This window comes from Equus quagga, chromosome 8, assembly GCF_021613505.1.
Source record: "Equus quagga isolate Etosha38 chromosome 8, UCLA_HA_Equagga_1.0, whole genome shotgun sequence".
Taxonomy (NCBI): domain Eukaryota; kingdom Metazoa; phylum Chordata; class Mammalia; order Perissodactyla; family Equidae; genus Equus; species Equus quagga.
Window position 1 is genome coordinate 46,541,393 of NC_060274.1, and position 23,400 is coordinate 46,564,792.

Below are 23,400 nucleotides of genomic sequence, written 5' to 3' on the forward strand. Positions count from 1 at the left end.
TGTTTTACAGGTACTTGCATGTGTAATTTTCAAAACCACCTTTGCTATCAAAATAAAGAAACTCTGGCACAGAGAGACGGACAAGTTGCCCGAGGTCACTGGCTGCAGTGCACGCTCCCAACCCCCAGGCTAGATTTTAGCCGATGTGGTTGGATTTCCTCAGCATCCAGGTTCCCTGGGAGATGGACCCTGACCATCCAATCAAACCTAGTAATCCTGTCCTCCTTGCCGGCAATTGGTCTGTGCATTCTAGCTGTAGCCAATGGGTGCACAGCACTGCCTGAGCCACAGCAATTGATTCAGAACTCTCACATGACTGAGTTTGGGTTAAGAGCCTGCCCAGTTTCCAGACTTGCAGGAACCTACACATTTCCTTGAGGATTAAGCCACCTCACGTTGCTTTGTTTGCAGGCAAAAGCGTACTAACTGATTCACCAGCAATCCCCTTCTGGGTACAGCTCCAAAGTAATTGAAAGTAGGGTCTCAAAGAGATATCTGTATTCTCATGTTCACTGCAGCACTATTCACAGTAGCCAAGAGATGGGAGAAGCCCAAGCGCCTATCAACAGAGGAATGGATAAACAAAATGTGGTATATACACACAATAGAATATTATTCAGCCTTAAAAAAGGAAGTCCTGTCACATGCTACAACATCGATGAACCTTGAGAATATTATGCTAAGTGAAATAATTCAGCCACAAAAAGGACAAATACTGTATGATTCTGCTTACATGATTTTCTCAGGGTTGTCAAATTTATAGAAACAGAAAGTACGATGGTGAGTACAAGGGCTTGGGGGAGAGGGCAGAGCAGAGTCGATGTTTAATGAGTATCAAATTTGGGGTTGACATGATGAGAAAGTTTTTGAGATTGTTTCACAGCAACGTGAATGTAATTAATATCACTGAACTATACACTTAAAAACGGTTATGAGGTCGTGTTGTGTTTTTTCTTTTTTAATCACAATTGAAAGAAGAAAAAGCCTACTGACTGATTCAGCAGCTAATTCACACAAGTGAAGAAGGCCTGCATGGGTGGGCCAACACGTGTAAGCAAAGCACAGAGGCTGCCAGGCCTTGGGCAGAGCCCTGGGCCCTTCTGCCTGGAGAGTATGCAACATAGTCCTGACCTCCCTCTGTGTGTGTGTGTGCGTGTGTGCATGTGCGCATGTGTGCACGTGCATTCACAAATGCTTAAAAGATGTAGGTGAAGGCTGAGAGGAGTGTGGGGACACAGGGAGGAGGAACAGGAGCATCTGACTTGGAGACTGTGGAGAAATGGGCAGCCCCAGCTGTCACGTGGTGGAGTCCGACCAGAGCTGCAGACGCTCCATGAACTGCAGGGGCAAGGATGGACTTCAAAGTCAAGACACGTGCAAAGGTGGCCCACAGACAGCATCGGGATGGCATGGGCCACGGCGGGCTTTGGGCAAAATCAGTGCAGCTGGACAGAGAGGCAGTGGGGCCTGCATGGAGTCGGAGCCTGGGCGATCCCCTGCACCCCCACTGCGGGCACAGTGCAGACTCTGTAGACTATGTTGTCCCATCAGGAAACTGGGGATAACAAACACGAGTTGTTTTGGGCTGAGTGGTGTTCCCCTCAAATTGGTATGTTGAAGTCCCAACCCTCAGTACCTCAGAACGTGACTGTATTTGGATTAGGTCTTTTAAGAAGTGATTAAGTTAAAATGAGGCCGTTAGGGTGGGTCTTAACCCAATATGACTGGTGTCGCTATAAGAAGAGGAAGAGATAGCAGGACGGGCACATACAGAGGAAAGACCATGTGAGGACAGAGTGAGAATGTGGCCATCCACAAGCCAAGGAGAGAGGCCTCAGAAAAAAGCAACACTGCAGGCACATTGATCTTGGACTCCCAGCCTCCAGAGCCGTGAGACAAGAAATGTGTGTTGTTTAGGCTCCCCAGGCTGTGGGGTTTGCAGGGGCAGCCCGGGCAGGCTAATACCCCAGTGCACTGTGTTGCTGTGAAGAGACCGATAAAGCGATGGAACAGTCCAGCGCAGTCTCTAGGCCTCAGAGGCATTAACTCATGGTCACCCTGCAGTCTTGTTTTTTTCAGCGTTCTCCAATCTCATTCTGTGCTGGGTCCCCGTTCCTGGTGTTTTGGGGCAGCCCCATCCTTGCTCTCAGCTGAGGTATTGGCCGTTGGCCCCTAGGCTGGGCTTCTAGGAAGAGAGAAGACCGCCACACCACAGCAAATAGCAGGTCCTACTGTCCTCTGTGGACACACAGACTAGACTGCCAGGGTTCAAGTCCTGCCTTAATGTGAACTTGCTCTTGCTTTTGACCTCAGACCAGTTCTTATCATCTCTGCACCTTGGCTTTCTCAGTTGCAGAGTGAGGATGATAACAATGGCACTGGCCTCTTAGAGCTGCGGTGAAGATCAAAGCGTTAGTCCCTAGACAGTGTACGGCAGCTGTAGCCTGTCATCCCCAAGGCCAGCACCCAGTGGAGCCTGGCCTACTCTGCAGCAGGTGCTTTCTGGCTGGTAAATAGCCAGGCAGATGTAGATGTAAGCGCAAGGAGAGATGAGAGGTGAAGCCGGCGTTTACTCATATGTGGTATCGGATTTCTGCCCTGTGCACAGGTGAATGACTAAACATTTACGACGACTTGCCCATGTTCTCTTTAATCCTATGGTAAGTTAAGCCTTGATGAAGGGGCCTGACAATTATTTTTGGGAAATAAATTCACAGTCCCTGCAGAGCATACCCGTGAGCCAGACATTGGGCTCAGGAATATATTGTGTGAGTGTGTATGGGGGGGCTGAACTGGCAGCATAGCCACTAACACTACATACTATTTTGACTTCATACCTACAGATAGCAGAAAGACCGACAGACAGATAGATAGATATAAATAGATAGAGATATATTGATAGATATAATTACACACACTTTGTACAGTTATTTGTCACTTAATGATGGGGATATGTTCTGAGAAATGCGTCATCAGGTGATTTTGTCCTGTGTGAACACCACTGAGTGTATTTACACAAACCTAGATGGTACAGGTGCATGACTGTATTTGTTTTTAGATCCCATCCTCACACTAGCATCAGAGGATGCAGAGTCTGCCAATCTAAGCACAGGCCCTCCTCAGCTGTGTGACCTTAGGCAAGTCACTACACTTTCCTGGTCTCACTTTGCCTTCTCTGTAAACAGAGGGGCTCAACCCTATGAATGGAGCCACTGAAGCCTACTGTTTGGGTGGATGGCCACAGCATAATATTGGCATAAACTTAAAGTCCTGATGTTTATTTTCTGCGTCTTTGTTTCCTTTCTCCACAAGACTGTCAATGGGGTAGTCAGGGCTCCCCCTGGTGGTTGAAATAAGTGGGTAAAGCCCCTTGTTATCCTGGAAGCTCCATTCCTGTTAACAAGCTGGCCCCTTAAACTGCTTGCTAACCTGGCAGAGAGGGTGAGTGGAGGGGAGCTGGCCCCTGCCGCAGAGCCTGGCGCAGGTATTACCCGGCGGCTGGCCCCACCTCCTCGCCTCCCTGCAGAGGGTAGCTGACTCCCGGTTAGAGCCAGCCCTCCTGGTCAGTGGTTCCTGAGCTAGTGAGAGCAGCAGAGGCCTGGGGCTGACCTCCTTTCAGCTACCGTTAGTAAACATGAGCTAATTCACACACTTGTGCCTTTTTAGCAGCAGAAAATTATGCAGCTGAGAACAATCTTTTGTTTCATCTTGAAAACTTGCATAGAGGAGAATAGTTCAATGGCTCTTGTGTGCACATTTGTGTGTATCTATATTTCGCAAATAATGTATTCAAACACTGCTCTGGCCAAAAATGTTGTGACCGGTTTTCCACCCCCTCAGATCAATATGCGACTTTTTCATTAAAGTCATCGATTTTAACACGATGTTCTGTATTTTAACACTTCCCTAATAGGGCCTTACTTCTCAATTAATTTAGAATTTCAGTGCTAAAAATTATACTTTGCTAGCTTTTCACATTAGATTTATGGTCATAAGGTAATCTATATAGTTATGCATATATTTTATTTGTGCACACATACACATATACACACAGACTAAAAATGAGTACAAAGGGACATGAGGAAACTTCTGAGGGTGTTGGATATGTTTTACTGTCTTGAATGTGGTGATGGTTTCAAGGGTATATACAAGTGTCAAACTTATCAAATGATATACTTTCTTTACACATATGTAATTTTTTTGTGGGCCAATTATATATCAGCAAAGCTGTTAAATGGCGAAAAATAAAACATAAAAACTGCCAATTCCCATCAATTTTCTTCTTATAGTTCAATTTGCAATACTAAATAGAGACTTATAATTCCAAGAGATAAAAATCTCAAATTAAAACCATTTTCTCCTCTTTTATGGTCACTGAACTCAGTCTTCAAGCATACTTTTTGAGTCATTGAGCCCAAAGGCCCCAAATGCAGGCCATCCATCCAGGGAGTGACAGCTCAGACTTAGTACACCCTGGCCCTCAGGAGGGTACCACTCTATTCTTATTCATGTGACAACTGTGACGTGAGAAGTGAAAAGAGGGGTGGCACATGCAAAAGGCAAATCCTGCCTTCCAAGGCTTTCCCTTCCTGGCTCTGTCAATCACATCTCTGTGGGTGCAGATCTCGGGTGTGCCTGCACAAGAGATGACCAGGTGGGTGGGAAAAAAACGTGACAGAGAGGGAGGTTGCTGGAAACACACAAGAGGATTTAGGCAGAAAACGTCAACGAGAGAAACAGGCCAGCGGTACCAATGTTCTTTACTTCCACCAAGAACCCCACCTTTCTCTCATTCTTCCTGAAACTGCAGCTCTGCAGGTTTGTGCTTCTTCTTGTCCACTTAGAATCAGGAGCCTGACTGTAAGACATAATCACTTTCTCCTTCATTCTCCTATTGGGAAAACAATAGCCCAAGAATAAGGATAAATCAAATGGATTCCCAGGTTGTTGGGGCCATGGGGATGGCGTGGTGCATGGTGCGTGGTGCACGGGGAGGTCCTGGCCAGCCCTGAAGAAACAAGAGCCAACACGGAAGACTGCTTACACATTCCAGAAGAGACAGAACTTCAAGGCAAATCTGACTTCATATTCGCAACTTTCCCCGGCAAAGGGGACACATCTGTGGGCCAGATATGGCAACCCGCCATCCGTTTTCACCTTTGATTTAGAATTTGTGCATTTAGGAAGTCTTTATATTCCTCATTACCACTTCTTACTCATACAAAGCATACAAGGATACACTTTCTCTTTAATCCTAGTTACTTACGTGCCAAAGGAAAAAGTACAACGTACATTGGCTATTGCATTCTTACTTAGATTACAAATTGGTTACCTTTTCCCTTCACTTTTCTCCCTGAAAGCCAGATAGGAGAGTTATCACCCTGGAAATAATGTAGCCAGTCCAAATAATTTCAGTAGCTCTCATCTCTTTTTGTTTTTCTCCTTTTCTTTTATCTTTACTGAAGGACATGGGCAGATACAACTTTCTAACTTTTACACAGCTTCATCCATAGTAATAAAAGTTTATTATTTTCTTAAGAAGAAGGAAAAAGAACGGTTGTATGAAGCATTTAAGGGCAGAATAAACACAGAAAGTGTGGAAGAGTTTAATCTTGCAGTTTTCCAGCGAAGAGAGTTTTGGGTAGAAGGGCTACCAATTCTGTGTTGCTTTTGGTGACAAATAAAGCATGGAGCTCAAACTAGAGATGACTCCTTGCACCTCATCTCATTTAAGACTCGGACCTTTGTGTTCACTGAGACATCTGAAGTTTGCTTGTTGTTGTTTTACCATGGCGACTAACAAGCAGCAAAACTATTTTGGGTTTTTCTCTTGCTCTACATTCTTTGGGTATGAATGACGAAACAGTTAAAACACACACGCACACGCACACACACATACACACACTATTCAGAGGGGAGAAAAGAAGTAAGTGCTCTGTAAGTGGATTAATTCCTGGACAATTTATAATTGGTTGCGCTGATTCAAGAGACCTTCAACACTTGTATGGAGGGCCCTCATCTCCTCTTGGAAAGTCTGGAAGATGTAATCCTATCCCTGTGGTAGAAAAGTTTGTTTTGCTATGGATAACATTAGTCTGCATATGGATACGTTTTGAATCAGATTACATGAGTTATGAAAGTTGTGAACAAACAGTATCATATTATGGACTCAAATTAACATGAAAACTGTGAAAATTAGCAGTTGATAAGCATCACAAACACAGATGTAATGTGTGATTGATTCTAATGGGTGCTAAAATTAAATGCCAGTGCCTAAACTATACTAAGATTTTTCCAAATTGTTTCATCTGTAGAACTAGGAGTATTTATTTATAACTAAATAATTTTAGAATGTTCATACGAAAAGGTCAAAAGCGCCAGTGAAGTGAGATGGGAAACATTTTCATATAAACTGGATTACAGTTTAGAAATTACAGCATGTTCCATTGACCAATGTTGACATGGTCTCTATCATAAAAATGTAAGAATTTAAGCCAATTACAGTTGAAAAACAATATACATTTAATTTTTCTTTTACCTTAGCCCTTGCTACAGAACAGGTGTCATGAAGGACTCCTCTGTGAACTTGTATGGGACCGGGCAGTCAGCAGGTCTGCTTGATTTGTGTCTCTCTGCTTAGAAAATATGAACTACCTCAAATCTGTTTTCTTTTAGTATAACTCTTGACAGTATGTGTAACATTATGGAGAAAAGAAACGGATAGTTCTCCCGTTGGCTTATAAGGAGAATAAATGACCCACAAGGAGGGATGGATTCTGAGGTGAGCCAGAAATGAAGACCTGCCTGAAATGTAAGTGCCTTGAGAAAAAAATGTTTCACTGAAATTACTTTGTCTGATTCTTAGAAGATTCTAATGCTGGTTAGTATAGTGTCATGACATTTCTAGATCTCTGAAACTTGTTCATCCAATTGCCCTGAATTTTACCCAGCTGTGTATCTGGTCAACTTGGTGACAGAGATCCCTGAGGTATTGTGAAAAATCTATGTCTTTGGTAACTTCATGATCCACTAAATCAGAGGTGCCATGGTTGAACTCTAATCGTCATGTAAATTGGTGTAGCTCTGTTGTGTTTGACCCCTGCCGACATCTATTCCTCATTGTTTTCCAGTAGAGTTTGAAACATTTCTTTCATTATATATTCTCTCTCTAACCAATAATTCTATGAGCAATACCACTTTCCCCTGTTCTAATTTTTTGCCTTGAGATTTTCTACTGCCATCTTTCTTCTGCATAATAGCTACCTCTTACACAAATGCTTATTGCTGTAATTATATACAATCTTCTACAACGTTTAATGTCTGAGTCATAAATCCTGATGCTTCCCCCAACATTTAGGTAAACGTTACCTTTTCTTGTTTATACTCTCCCCATTTAATGATTTGAGGTCAAATGACTGCTACTTATCAGACAAAAGTTTTTTATTTCAATGCGAAAAAAAGGCACTTTCTAACTCATTCTATATTTCCTTGCGAGTAATTTCTGTAACTTTGTTTGTTTTCACCAATACATGGCACTAGATTGGCTATATACAGCTCTAGCTACCTATTTCTGTAAGATCTAGCTTATATTTCTCTATTATTAATACCAATATCAGCTGTGATAATTCCTACTTTAGTCAATGCTAACATTTGCACTGTGATCAACCAGACAACTGTCATCACAAGTAAAAAACACTTACTGATTCTTTTTTCTTACTTTGAGTAATAACATTTAAAAAATTTTTTGGAGAGAAACATAACAAGCCTCTCCGGTTCCAATGCATCTTCGCACAATAATAAAAATTAATCAAAGCAAGCAAGTCTTCTTTATTCCTAAACCCTGAATCTTAACATGATTATTTTCACCTGCTCTGTCTGTCTGAGGGCTGCCGAGGTGATGAATTCTCAGCAACTGGATGGGTTTTCTCAAGAGGGGAGAAGGATCTCACACTCTAGGAAGAGCAGGCAACACCGCAGTGCAGACACGGTGGTTACACCCTTCGTCATCATTACCATTGTACAAACCTCCAGTCTAGTATTTATCACATGGAAACACTGGTACTTCTTTTCACGTGGGGAGCCACAGGTAAGTAAAATCCAAGGGCAGAGGCCATGTGCTATTCATTGTAATAGCCCCCGAGGTTGGCATAATGCCTGCCATCAAGTGAGTACTCTGGGTTTGGTGAAGAAATGGGTGAATGAAGGCAAAATGAAGAGATGAAATGAGACACATCCTTCTTCCTCCTTTGTTTCCTGTTTGTAAACTGTCTAAATGGTGGGGAACACAGTAATAGGAAAACCTGAAAAACACTTACAAAAAAGTTGAGTCCTATGTATCCCTGAATGGACAGATACATACCATGAGTTATGAGTTCCTCCAGATTATATTTATCGCTCACGTGCTTAGGCACTTAGTTTTACCAGGTAAACAGAATATTTCAGTTCTTTCCAAACTGAGTCCACTGGTCAATTTATGGACACAATCTAGTTTAAAGGAAAATGAAGAAGACATTCTATAACCAAATATCAAATAAGAAATATATGAATAATGAATTAAAATAAAGCATGGTTCTTAATAGAAATACATCCATTTATCAAACTTATCAAAGATAAATTTCCCAAAAGGGAAATTTCAGACAGGTCAATATTATCAACTTAGAATTTACATGTAAAAGTCTTTACCTCCTACAAAGAAATAGGAACTTTAGTCAAACAAATCTCTATTATTTACGTGTTTATATGTAAATTCTAAAGAAAGTAAATTGTGGGTGTACAAATGAGCCCTTTTATGCTGACAGGTGGAAGAACGAACAACAGGAGAATCAGAGTCAGGACAGCAGAGGCACAGGGAAAAGTCAGAAGTATGGAGCTCCAGGAAGGGGCCATCCATCAGAAGCGCTTGGCATGAGTAGGGAATGATGCACAGCAATAAACTGTGGGGGAAAATAAATGACAGAATATGAACGCAAACTCTGGCAAAATATATCACCCTTCTCCTTCATCTTCAAACCCCTGGGGATTTAACACTGCATAGCGAATGATGTCTGGGCCAAACCAAACCGTATTACTACTGTTTCTCCCATTTCCTTTCAGTCTTTGTCTATGTCAGTTGTTAAAAGGCTCTATTGATCCAACATGTACAATTCTGTCCCTGGGAAGAACTCTATCATAAGCTTCACTGCACTCACTGCTGTCTTTTAGGTTGTCACGTAAAATTATTTGGGTTTGATATGAAAGCTTAAAGTCCTTGCAGGCAGAGTCACCCACCAGCTGATAGGAAAAGCTGTTTCTTACCTCTTGGAAAAAAGTCTAAGCTACTTGCAGAGCTTCAGGGAAAGACAGACAATATTGTTTCATGAAGCCCTCAATTACAGATCAGTCTCCCCAACCTTGATAATGCTGATACTGAGTAGGGCTCAGCACAAACGCAGAAAATATTGATTGATGTACTGAATTGGGAAAGACAGCACCTGCAAATGCATGGTGAGATCAACTGTTTCTAAGGCGCAAACCCCTCCTGAGTGTTTGCTATTTTCTCTCGGGAGAGACTGACCCATCCGATAAAGGATCATTCCATGCGAGTAGCTTAAGCCCCGGTAGGCCTCGAGGGATGGGGTTACAGTAAAGAAGGGCCGAGCCTGAATTCATATCATCTCATAATAATCCTTAAGACAACAGATTAGAAGATGATTATCAGTAAAGGAATGCTTGGTTCACAATCTCTATTTAACTTTTACGAAAAAACAAAGCAATGATATTTAGTAAAAATCTTGAACCATTCTTGAAAAATCAAGATGTCCATTACTTACTTCTGGGAAGAACTTAAATTTGCATGAATCCAAAAAGAAGTTCTTAAAACTCTTGAGATTAAAAAAAATTAGGTTTTATGCCTAAGCTGGCTTTATAAAGCTTCAAGAGACACAAACATCACTGTCATTATTTGTATCAGCTCAGTGCTTGGGCAGTGACATGAAAATCAAAGACAAATTTGCCACCAGTTTTCTTAACTAAATAATTTTACTTCCTTTCAGCACTCCTATTTATATTTGCTATTCCTTTGCAGTGGTAGGTTGGCAAATGGTTAGTAACCAGCTTTCTGGAAAAAATAAAAGGGATAGATAGATAAAATTTTACTGATATAAAGGAAGGGTAGCACAAAATTTACAAGTAACAATAAAATATACAATACTCTGTTGTAAATGCTATGTAACCAATTGATTCTCACAGAATGCTTTTATCAATTTTTGCCAAACTTTTATCTGTAGCCAACCTACTATTATTATTGGCAGACATGAGTAGTTTCAACACGAATGTAGATTGATAATTTTATATTAAGCAGTATGATGAAAATGAAACCATGAAGACATATGTTGGAGCTTGTTTATCAATCACATGAATGACTTTGCTGAATTGGATAATGGTTTTAGGAGAATGGAAAGACAATTCTTCAACTTTTTTTTGTGCTCTTAACAATGCATTGTCTACTGATATGACATGCTTTTATAGTTAATCTGCATTATTAATACTTCCCAATCACTCTCTTACAATTGTCTCTAGACAATTAACAAGACAACAAATCAAGCCCTGATATGTAACCTTTGCCAATTTTCATGGTATAAATACTCCCTCCATAGTTCATTTCTAGCTATTGACATCAGCTGCTGAATGTAGTGCTGGGAAGAGATGCAATAGCATACTGTTAAATAGTATTTTCACTGTTATATCTATTATATATTATTGAATCATATTGACTGAACATATGTAAATAACCTCAAGAACACAGAAACAGTGAAATGTAGTAAAATAAATAGGAAGTGATGAGTTTTCAGTATTTGCTTTTAATATTATTTAATTGTAAGCTTACATAATTTACTTTTTAATAAAGATTCCGTTTAGCAATTAGCTTGCAAAATCTCTGAAATTTCAACAATCTGTACTCCCCAGCTGGCGTGAGCTAGGTCCAGCACACACCTCCTCCACTGAGTTGTCACTACGTTCTTTAATTCTCTCTCAAGTCAGGGACATAGTAGCTTGTAAATAAAGGGCTAAAAAATAATTATCAAAGGAAATAAGTTCATGAGATCTTATTTAATGCTACGCATAGCTCTATCATGATTCTTATTGCTTTGCTTCTAAGTGGCATTCAATCTCTAGTTCCTATTAGGTGGATTTAACGGTTTTCAAGGTACAATCATAACAGGCTAAAAATTAGTTCCAGTTTTTCTCATGTACTTCTGAATAGGGACAGACTCTGCCCCACAGCCACCAACTTCCTTCCATTTTATGTGAAAGGCCCCTTGTGCACCATCCACTTCCTGTATCCCTGGATGCTGTGCCCTTTCCCATGGCCGCAGAAGCAGCTGTGTGGCTGGCTCTCCTGCCACAGGAAGGAAGGCAGCAAATAAACATGAGACAAGAGCAGGAGTGCTTCCCTGGGCTTGCTCCGAGGTCCACACATCTGCAGGGCTTAAGGGGGCTTCCATGACAAACAAGACTGCCAGAATTGTTGTATTTGTGTCACTAGCTTTAGGATTAACTACTTTGTTTTAAAACAGGAAAAATGTTTAATTTTGGTTCAAATTTTAGAATACGATGTTAGGTGACCTTAAAGAGGATTGGTCCCAACTTAAGGGGCATCATGTTCCAGCTCCTGCCTAGCTTACTGCTCTCTGCTCAGACAAGCTCACGGCTGTTCGCTGAGCCCAAGCCTTCAGTGAGATCTGGTCCAGGAATGGGGGAATTCCATTACAGCCATTTGCCAATAAACCCAAGAGCTGTACTCCAGATATTTCTAAATTCTCAGTTCTTCTGCTGAGTCACACTGCCTAAAATGTGACTTCCTATTATTGTTAATTTTACACTGAGCAAACTCAAATTACCATCTTCTAATTGAAAATGGATGGCTTAATTCTCTCATTTCCTTATTTTGGAATTTCTTTGAAGTTCTTTAGAATGGCACACTTGTTCTCAAATTGAAAACCAATCAGCTAGAAACATCACGAAGGTTCTCACTGGTGGGGCTTTAACTCTACATATCATTTAGCACAGGAGACAATGATCTATTTTCCCTCTATGCCTTTAAAATCCTTTGCCAATTACCCTAGAAATGTATAACTGAGGAAGACTGATTTGCTCAAGCCTGGTGTAGGAAAATGTATAAGAAAATGACAGTCATTGGAGAGTTTAATTTAAAAACTATAAAGCAAACCGAGGATCTGTAATTTGAGCTCTAAATGCATTGATCTTTAAATCCCCAGGGTCTTCTCACTGAAATAAGTGATGACCTGTTAATAGCGTGATCACAATCAGCACTGCAAATCTGGTAAACAATTCAATGCAACTAGTAGGATAGGCTCCATCATCAGGATTGACAATGAAGGTTCAACAGAAATCAAATGACAGCAGAAAGCCAACTGATTAGAAAGCTATGGGGAAAAAATCCATATGCACAATTATATTGGTTTAGACATGCACATAAAGCATCTACGTACATGGTTAGAGATCTAAAGGTTAATATGAAAGCTTATTGATAAGAAACAAACAGATTACAGAACACAGACCAGGGAAACACTCTATTACACTGTTGTTACAATTATGCTAGAAAAGCTCAAACATATCACCAAAGACCCATTCAGGATGACCTTTGTGCCATAAGACTTTGAGAAGTTACATAGCTTAATCATTCTTCTCCCATATGTACAATAAGTATTTACCAACTCAGACTCTACCAGCTGGCCTGGCCATGGCTGCCAGGAAGAAGTTGACAGCATAGATCAGGCAAAAAGAACCTCAATTCTGCACCAGGTGATGGCAGAGAACAAGTCCTTGATCTTTGGGCACACAAAGCTTCACCCTTGCCCCAAGTCGACTTTGAAAAGGGTGAATTTTGTCTACTGTAAGCTCACTTCAGAAGAATGAAAATTATACTTATAGTGGGAAGTGATTTTAAATGAGATACAGGATTCCAAAGATTGATATGTTGGACATATAACTTCATCAATCTGATTATGTTATCCTCTTAGCTACTAAGATTGTCAAGAAACCAAACCCTTTAGTCCCTGAGTACTAATGGGCACATTCTAACATCAGTAACATGTCCAGTAACTCCTCTGGTCTTCAAAAGCAAGAAATGAGAAATGTAGGTGGAGGCCAGGCCTGAAATGGCCAGTCATGTGTTGAAATTGTTCCACAGGGAGAGTGGTTCCTCGGCGACTTTTGACTTTCAGATGCTTGGCCACACTGTCTTTGCATCCCCCACTTGATCTTCACCATTGGCACACAATCCTCTCTACATTGACTCATAACATGTCTTACATTCTCTAGACTGCAACCAAACTGAAGGATGCAACGTGACTGTAGGGGACACCGTTGACTGTTCATGCAGCATGCATTCCCCACATTTCCAACTAACAGAGCTCCAGTGTTGGCCAGTGACTTCCATACACCTCAGGGAAAGCTGACCCCATCCCAAGCTGTCAGGATGGGCCTGACTTATTGAAGGTCATTCTATTCTTATCAGGCACTGGGTCAGCATATTATCCAACTGTGGTCAATGAGACATGAGAGAAGCTCTGCAGTTGGGAGTTTGGGGAGAGGTTTCCTTTTCCTATGAAACTATTGGAAGAAATAGTCTCTCTTCTTTCTCTGAAAACTCTGGTGTCTAGCTTTGATGCATGGAACAGCCACAGTACCCTCAATACCAGTGTGAGAAGGAAGTCAACCCCAAAGATGATATAGAGAAGAGACTGAAAGAACCTTGATCCCCGATGACAACTTTAGGCTTCAGATTCAACTAACACCGAACTCTGTCCCACTCTGAGATTCCTGTTCCAGGAGATCAGAGATTTCCAAATTGTTTAAGTAGGTTTGAGATGGGTTTCTCTTACCTGCAACTTGTATTGCTTATCTATTGCTACAGAACAAGTTTCCTCAAAACTTAAAGGCTTAAAACAATAAGTATTTATTATCTCACAGTTTCTGTGGGACTGGAATCTGGGCACAGCTTAGCTGGGTACTTCTGACTCAAGGTCTCTCACAAGTCTGCAATCAAGGTGTCGATCAGGCCTGTGGTCTCAACTATGAGCTCTACTGAGGGAGGGTCTGCCTTCAGGCTCATGTTAGTGGCTGCTGGCAGGACTCAGTTCTCATGGTCAGTAGACTGAGGGCCTCGGTTCCTCGCTGGCTACTGGATGGAGGCTCCCTCAGTTCTCTGCCACTTGCAACTCTCCATAGAGCAGCTCCTAACATGGCAGCTGGCTTTCCTCAGAGTGAGTGGGTGCCCAAGATGGAAGCCACTGTCTTTTTTTTTTTTTTTTAATAAGAAGATTAGCCCTGAGCTAACTGCTGCCAATCTTCCTCTTTTTGCTGAGGAAGACTGGCTCTGAGCTAACATCCGTGCCCATCCTCCTCTACTTTATATGTGAGACGCCTACCACAGGATGGCTTGCCAAGTAGTGCTGTGTCTACACCTGGGATCTGAACCGGTGAACCCCGGGCTGCTGAAGTGGAACATACGCACTTAACTGCTGCGCCACTGGGCTGGCCCCACAGTCTTTTTTTAACCTAATCTCAGACAGGACAAGCGACATCTCAGCACTTCTACCATATTCTATGCATTAGATGTGAGTGACTAAATCCAGTTCATGTTCAAGGGGAGGGGATTACACAAGGGGTGAACATAGGAGGTAAGGATCATTAGGAGCCACTTTAGATTCACCAACCACACAACTGAAGGCATCCTAACAGGCCAGACTAAGAAACAACTGAAAAAGAAACAAAAGTTGGGATGCTGAACAGAAATTTTCACATCTTTCTCAAGTATGATTTGAACAGATCTTTGATGCAATGTTGACTCTATTGAGAGTACCCTATAGACAGACCTAAAATGCTGATACTGGACGCCCTTTAGTTTGGAAAACACCAGTTTAACGAGGCTAACTGGAATAGCATATAACATTGTAGTGTGATGCTCACAGTTCACAGTGAGACATGCTCTGTTATATTCCTTTACTGAATATATGCCATGTGTCAGCACCATGTTCAAGAGTGGATACAAATATGAATAAGACGTTACAGCCTCCAAGTAGCTTAAAGTAGTGGAGGAGGCACATACAGGTGTGTGTAATACTGTACAGTGAGTAAAGGACAAACACCTACAGGAATTCAGAATGGAAGGAGTGGTAGGCATGCCAAAGACAGGTTCTGGAGATGGCAGTGGGGCATGCACAGAAAACTCCATCCCGCTGAGTGTGGCTAGAGCACACAGAGGGCTCACGTTAATCTGATATTCAGGCAGGGTCCACCTGGGGTGAGCTGGAGAACGGGCCATATGCGCATATTAGCAGATGGTCACTTTATCTCTTCTGACTGCAAACCATACGTTGGTTCAGAAAGAGTCTAGGAGTCACAGATAAATGTGGCATTGATAGAGAACACATGGTATTCTCCATTTTGCCTTTGTTACAGGTAAAAGTGGTTTCAATGACCATGAGTCAAGGACTGGTAACACTTTAAGCGTGAAAATGGGGAAAGACAAAGCCCTCTTTCCCCATTTGTCTTTGGGTAAGGTCCTGAGGCCAAGCTAGTTCTCGGTTCAGCTGGCAGAAGGCTGATGGTAGCAGAGACAACTGGCATCAGCAAATGGAATACCAGCAAAGCCATCAGGACAGGGCCTGCAGCAAGATCCCACAGAGGTCAGGGTTGGGGATAAGGGAACGCCTGGACTGGCAAGTTCTGAAGTGAGAGAGGTCAAGATAAGGGTGGGGTTGTAGAGGATCTATTTCAAGTCTTCTTATCACCTTCACATATCTGTGTACAAATCCATGATCTATTAGCTTTTTAATTCTTTTTATCTTATGAAGGTTTGCTGTGCTTACTGGTTTCAAGAAAATATATCTTTCTTCTTTTGAAATAACCTAAGTGGAATATGCCATTTGTTGTACAAATCACAAAGCCAAAGGTGTCCCGTAGAAGTGTCTGGCACGGTGGGAGAAAAGTGCAGGGTGATGGACGGAGCAAAGACTGAGGGTCTGAGATGCCATAAGGAGAATTCCCACTGTCCTGATTCTGGAGTAAGACTTTGGGCCAGTGACGTTACTTCTTCTGGCTCAGTTTCTCCCTAACGACAGAATCTACCCCACAGAACTGAGCAAGATCTTGTGTGTAAGATGCCTAGTGGACCAGCTGGCCCTCGCAGATACTCAGGGTAAGTTTCCACCATGGACACATTGTTGCTTTTACAAGGACCACAGGTCTAAAGTTGAGCTCAGGAGGAGATATGCAAGAGCTTGTGGCTGACACAAAATCTACTGAGCTTCCACACAGCCACAGACAGAAGTTGGACTGAGTGTAGGTGAGATGCATACACCAATGGGGGGCACAAATTCACATCTAACATTTTATGTGCCAACATTCTATAGCCCCCCTGAGACAGGTGAAACTAGTACCCAGATTTAAACATTACGTGAAAAAGTAAATTGAAAACAAAGGATTCGTTTTCTTTCATTTTCCTTCCTTTCCTTTCCAGAAAGCAAGTTGCTTTCTGCCTAGTTGGGCAGGAGATCCCAGTTTTTAATGCTGTAAATAATGGTCAGGATGGTTCTGCTAATTAGATAAAATGAAAGCTCTAAGTTGGATGTATCAACTTCTGGTGCAGAAGCAGCCAGGAGAGAGGAGGACGGAGCAGGCAGAGGGAGAAATGTTTATTGAGCCCCGGTTCCCTGCAAGGCCCGGGCTAGGTTCTGCAGGGTACTAACACCTTTAGGGCCGCCTCCCCCTACCTCCTGTTCTTCTTCTCTCTATACTGGCATTTCTGTGGGCATGTCAGAGGGGAAAAAATGGAAGAGAAGGGGTAAGGTGAATTATGACCAGAGGACAAAGGAAGCTCCGATGACATGTACTTGGGGAAATGAATGCATCAGGAGAATGAACATGGGGCATGAGAGGAGAAATGGAAGCAAGAAGAAAGTGCGTCTCATCTTTGCTGGTCCAAGACTCTTGATGGCTCTATTCCCTCCCCAGACCTCTTTCTGAAAGGCAACCAAGGGCAGGGGTGGGAAATATTTTCACAGCACTGTAGAGACCCACGAGGAAGCTTTCCTTCTTGAGCCTGTCGCAGGCCTTTGTAAGCAGCCCTCCCAAATCTGGTCTGCCAGTCTCCCCGGCAGACAGCATACACTGACAGTGCCCCTCAAACACAGGGAGGCCCAGGAGGAAGCCCAGGTCTGCAGGTGTACACACAGCCATCTATGGGAAAGCATATGAAGCTGGCTCTCCCATCCTTTGTAGGCCTCTCAACACTACTGGTCTTACGTAATTCCTTAATCGCCAGTGGATTGTGCCCAGCTTTACTGTTTTCACTCAGCTGTTCCTGCCTAGCTGGCCCCCCCAGGAATGAGAATCTGTGGGTGAGGACAGCAGCCACAGGAGTGGTTACTGACAGCTCATGGCCTCAGTGCGTGGGGCTTAAAACTCGCTTTCTTCAGGGATGAAATGGATCTGGAGCTCTCTAAGCCTCAGTTGTCATCTTTCTGACCAATATGTCTAATCCTTAATTTTTGAATATCCTATAAAGATTCATTTGCATTTGGAAGCATGTCCAATGTCAAGATGATCAAACATATTTTAAGGATGGAAAAGAAGTATTTGTAGAGAAAGATAAAATGAATCAGGATTATTTTGTCTAAAAAAAGTTGATAAGTAATCCAACAATTATCTTCTTTATCCAGAAGCTGGCAGTGAGCTAGCTGTCATTTCCAAAGAAGAAAGAAAAAGATCAAATTGTCCAATGGCGGAAAAGTATGCACACACTCATGTGGGCACTGGCTGCTCAGCAGGCTGACTGCAGAGTGACATCACGCGGTTAGCAAGATGCAGTCCAGGACTGTGTCTGCTTTAACAATGAGGATCATTGCACAGCGGAGGTGTCCTGAAGGAGCGGCGAGCACAGGCTTGACATACGGATGATGCCATCTGAATATACATGGTTAAATATATAAAACTATCACCTGTCTGGAGGCGGGAGTGCTACATACACTGCTTATTAAAGTACAAAAGAAATTCCAGGAAATAATGAAGAAAGCCTGATCTCAGGGTGTGACAAGAAACAGAAATAAAATGAGCCTTTAATTCTGGTTATTGCTAGACTCAGATCAAGCTACTTCTCCTCTGGTGCCTCAGTTTCCCTTTCTGTAGAGTTGCAGTACTAATGCTTGGCCATTGGCCACATGGTTCAAAGGTTCTAAGTCACTAGTCCTCCCAGCGCTTGAACACAGCTCTCCTTTGTGTTCACGGCTTGCCTGAGTGAGCTTACCAACACAATCCCATAATTGCTGCGCTGGACTGTGCTGGCTGTTGCTATCTGCAGACATTCTGAGGTTAGTTCTGTTTTGAGGAACATTAGCTCCGTGCTGACTGTCTCCACTCACAAAGTACAATTTTGGCTGGTCTAACCACAATATGAATGATTAATAGGTTAAATCATTTTCTACGGGTACCTGCATGGCATTCAGAGTGCATTCACTGTTAAATCAGACACACTGCGTTGAGCATTTAGAAAGAAAAGCTGGAGAGGAAAGGCACAGACACCCCAAGGTAAGAATGGAAAGTCTGGAAACCCAGCCCCGACACCCGTGACCAGAGAGATGAGTGGCCAACACAGAGTGGGGAAGAAACAAGAGGCACGTACGTGTGGGTCTCAGGTCGGAGGCCTCGGAAACAGCGCCTTCCTCAGGAAAGCTGAGAGGCTCTGCCACATCTGTGTCAGGAGGAGGGTAGGGCGGGGGCGGGGGCAGCACTAACTGGGGGGGCCCCCGAGCACTGCCTCTGGGAGGCTTTTGTGGCACCTGCCGTCCAACACCTACATGGAATCAATGGGGGTTACTTCAGAAGGTTAAACCTAGCAACACTCCGCCCTCCAACAGCAGACACACCATCACTCACCTGCACCGAGACCAACCTCACGGCACCCAATCCAGACACACCCGGCACCAAATCTAACCAACGCAGCATCAAATTCAACGTCACTCCACACCAAATCCAACCTCATCCAGCACCAAATCCAGCCACCTCTGGTAAGAGATCCAGTCACCCCCAGCACCACGTCCAACCTCACTCCTCCTTTACCATTTTACATGCATAGCGTCCCAGCCTTGGGCCAATTTGGAAATATCTGCTGGTGGTAACTTGTTTCTGGCAGGCACAACTGTTTTTAAATGCTGGGATCAAAACTATTCTGAAAGTCCCCCAAAACAGCTCTGTCAGGGTGAGAGGAGCTCCTTTTCTCCATGTCAGCCTTTTTCACGCCCACAGGTTTTCCTTTCGCTTACTCTCATTCCTTCTATCTATCCCCTACCATGGATTAAACATCTGCTGGTCTAGCTCACCTTCTGAAGGCCCTTTGGACTCTCAACCTCTTCCAGTGTTTAGTGTAATAGTTTTCAAATTTTGTTTTGAAGAAGGTCCTGAGTTGGAGAAAGTGTTAGAGGTGGTGTTCCCGCTCTATTCTATGTCTCATACAATCGGAGCAGACCCGCTCTGGTCTGTTTACACATGGGGGATCCATTTACAATTTTATATGCAAATGGATTTCTTTCGCTAATAAAATTTTTGAAAGTCAATGACTCAGTATAATAAATATGACTTACTAGTGTCATAAATCACGCTTACTCTTATTTCTTTTAAAAATACTTTCTTCAAGCTTTGAAGTTTAGAATCTTCTAGTAACTAATAGATTCTATGCTTCATGTCCTTCAGATTTTTAATAAAAATATTAAGAAATGTCATTCCTTCATCAAGAAATCTAGCTATTTATTCCTTCTCTTGGTTACAGTTCTTTAGATGTGGAAAAACATTAATTTCCCCATATCTACACAGCATTTCTTCCTTTGAAGTGCAAATAAGCCAGCACCAGTCTGGATGAGTGTGGTCTGTCTGGCCCAGGTGGGAACACTGCACGAGAAGGTACCCAGAGGGCGAGGCACGGAGGGAGGACAGGCTGTCTAGTGGAAGGCTTATTTTTGTTTACCAAGAAATTTGGGTCAAGACCCAAATCCAGCTGGCTACAATACTATTTTAGAACAAGTTTCAAAAAAATTTTTTTCTTTTTATATCTAGGCGCCTGAATAGAAAAAGTTGCTCAACACTTTTTTTTGTGTGGACAGGGTTACTTCTTCTATTTTTATTTTTTCACCTAAAGCCTAGACTTTGGTTAAAAGCTGCTTATGGTGTCGTTAGTGTGCTGTCAATTCATGGAGATTTCTGATGAGGATGGAGGAGTGACTTTAAGTGGCCAGCAAGACCTTCTTTCCACCCCGTGACCTCAAAGAAACTTCAGTTATTTCCAGTTGGAAGGGAGCTTCTGGCCTCTTCTCAATCCTCACAAATGAAAGTTTATGGACTCCAGAGAGAGACTTGTAAAATTACTACTACCACCCACATCTCCTCCTTGTAAGAGCAGGTTCCTTAGCAAGGAAATTGTCCCTCCAGTTTTCAGTTTTAAAATTCCCTTCTCCTGTCATACCCATGGGCACTGGCTGACTGTCCACAGCCGGGCCAGGGTCTCTAAGCTCGACAGACTCGAGGCCTTGCTCCTCCGAGGCTGAATCAGGAGGTCCTCTCCTGGGCTGACATGGACTGTCTGGCCTGGAAGCTGGCGTAACTCAACCACATCCACACTACAACTTAAAGTGGATGCTTCTTGGAATTTCAACAAGGAACTCTAAATCTAAGGGTTGTCATCCCTTTACAGAAAGGGTAGGGAGAGAGCTCAGAAGGAAGAATGGGGGTCTCATCATGGAAAAGGAGACAATTAGATTTATTTTAATGGGCTCCTGATCATGTTTTCTTTAAATCTGATAGTATTTTCCTTTGAGAAAGAGGATGAACTGACATGAAATATAGGGTATTTTTCCTTAGGATAAATGATCCCTAAGCTACGAAATACTGAGACATTAAAAGTGATGTATCGACAAGGGGGAAAAAATGCTGACGAACAGCCAAGTAGCTCATATTAAAGTTTCAGGCGCTGACAATGCAGCCACTCATCCTTGGGAGTCTTTTAACTTTGGGGGCTACAGCCACTGGGTCTTAGGCAAAATGTGAGGGTGCCGAGGAGAGGATCGTGGAGAGGAGAGGAGAGGATCATCTGGAGAGGCCCTCTGTTGGCTTCTGTAATGAGTCTGAAGCACTTGCATCATGGGGGGTTTCTCAGGCAACCCTGCTTGTCAAAAGCCATTTCTGTTCTACACAAATGAAAGAGCAAACACTGAATGACTTTAAAATAAAATTCACCATCCCTGACTCGTGGATCTAGAGTCTTCTGTCACGTCTCTCCACTTCACCTGTACCTGAGGGAGTGGAATAAAATGATCTCATAGGGCCTCCCTGCTCACAGACATTATGACTCCACCGTCTTTCCTTTGAGTTCTGTTTTTCTCAAAGAATATCAAGGGCTTTGCTACATATATAAAAAGTATATATGTGGAGATAATTTCAACAAAGTGGTCAAAAAACTACTGAACTGTTGTCAAATGATCTATAAATCCGCTGGGGTCTAGACGCGTTTCAAATGCCAGATGTCTTTCAAAACAGTATCCACGGACATCATCCTAAGAGCTTATCTTTTTCCATCAAAGACACACATCATACACCCACACTTGCTTGCTCTCCATCCTTCACCCTCTCTCAGCGTCTTGAGCCATTCTCCACCTTCCCAGCATCCCCACCTTCCAAATCATGCCCAGGACATATGCCTGTAAGGTATTAAGTGAACTTGCAACTGTTTATTTCCAGACTTTCTTTCTTTAGCATAAATATTTCCCGTGTTAATGCCATTATGGAGGAGGCCACTGCAAGTTATTAGCAGTGCTGAAATTCCACACGAGAGCAAGCATCCCAGAGGCATGCAGACAGTGGGCATGAGTCACTCACCAGTCGTGCTCTTCCTGTTCTCCTCCTTGTCCTCAGTGCGAGTGGGAACCAGGGGGCTTGGCGGGGGGGGCTGGGGTGGAGGGGGAGCTGGCGCCCGCCTCTTCTTTTTCTGTAAGTCAATCTGTGACCCCAGAGATACCTATGAAGCACAAAGAAGGACAGTCAGTGTTAGGGTGGTTCTGTTGGGGAGCAGTGCGCATGTGGGACACACAGCTTGGAGAAGTCAGCTCCAATGTGACATGGTGCTCTAAGCAGGACTGTCAGATTGCCAGGGGAGTGCAGGGAGCCATGGTGTGAAGCCTTGCTGTGTGGCCCAGGAGTGGCCTGAGGATGTTCACGGATACCCCCAAGACTCCTCTGAGCCTAGGGGGCTGCAGCTCTGCCCCATACTTCCTAGGGACTCCAGGCAAATCAGGAGACTTGACAACTCCCCGTCAGCATAAATATGAGAAAGGGGATCCTTAATCCTCAATTAAAAGCAAAAGAGAATTATTCCTTCTGGAAGTTTTATCAAGAACTACCATGTGACCAAGCAGAAGAAGAACAGAAGTGAGCAGCTCAGGCGTCACTCTTGCCCCTGGACTCGGAGTTGCAATGAGGTACGTCAGTACATGGGACATTAGGTTAGCTTTTGGGCCATCAAGCCCCCATCCACGGAGAAACCCAGTTTCCACCAAAGATTTTAACAATGACGAAGCGACAGCTTCTAAAGGCAGCCTGTCAATATTGGGCAGGTCGCATTGTCAAAAGTGAAGTCTGTTTTGTCTGTGAGACAGTATTCGCTGATTCCAGTTCTTTGTTTCTCTGAGACTGCATAATTTTCCTCCTCATTACAGACACAGTTTTCATCCATTCGCTCTGATTGATGAAAATGTGTTTAAAGAGCGTTGCATTAGTGCAGAGTATGTACAAATGATGAAAACGATGACTGCACTCAGGGAGCTGACAGCCAGGGCTCTCACCTCAAGTCCAGAGAGACCCTGATCATGGCAGGGTTCATCCTGGAGGGCGCCTCCCACCCCCAGCCCACTGTGGATTCTAGTTCTACTCTTTCTGCTTGGTGTATGAACTCAGCTCACCTCCCAGGAGGGCAACTTCCTCTTCTGGGATGGACCTGATGTTTTAAGTAGGGGGGGTGTGTGGGTGTAAAAGTTTCCTTTTTTATTTTATCGGTAATAGACATTTAATGCAAAAAATTATATAAGCAAAAGGAAGAAAAAAATCACTTTGTTAACACTCAGAATAAACTAACAGTTGGTATATATTTTTCTAATCTTTATTTTTTCTTTTAAAAGTCATATTTTTTTATCCTTCTACCATAATGTATTATAACCACCTCCTATACCTTTAAAATTGTGGAATGTATTTTATGTAAAACATAGGCATAAGAAAAAGTCAGTTCCATAAAGCTTAGCATCTCACCAGTAGTTTCTGTCCACTGCCCTGACTCCAGGAAGAACCACTTAAAACTCT

General features: G+C 42.9%; 1 protein-coding gene across 2 annotated transcripts in view; it reads right to left on the bottom strand.

The window, feature by feature from the left end:
- Positions 1 to 23,400, bottom strand: part of COBL (cordon-bleu WH2 repeat protein) — a 277,905-nt gene that overhangs the window by 54,411 nt on the left and 200,094 nt on the right. For both annotated transcript variants that reach the window (XM_046669173.1, XM_046669175.1), the window contains 2 exons: positions 21,928 to 22,066; positions 18,686 to 18,856 (listed from right to left, as the gene is read on the bottom strand). In XM_046669173.1, the coding sequence (XP_046525129.1) occupies positions 18,686 to 18,856; positions 21,928 to 22,066 (310 nt within the window). The remainder of the gene's footprint in view (positions 1 to 18,685; positions 18,857 to 21,927; positions 22,067 to 23,400) is intronic.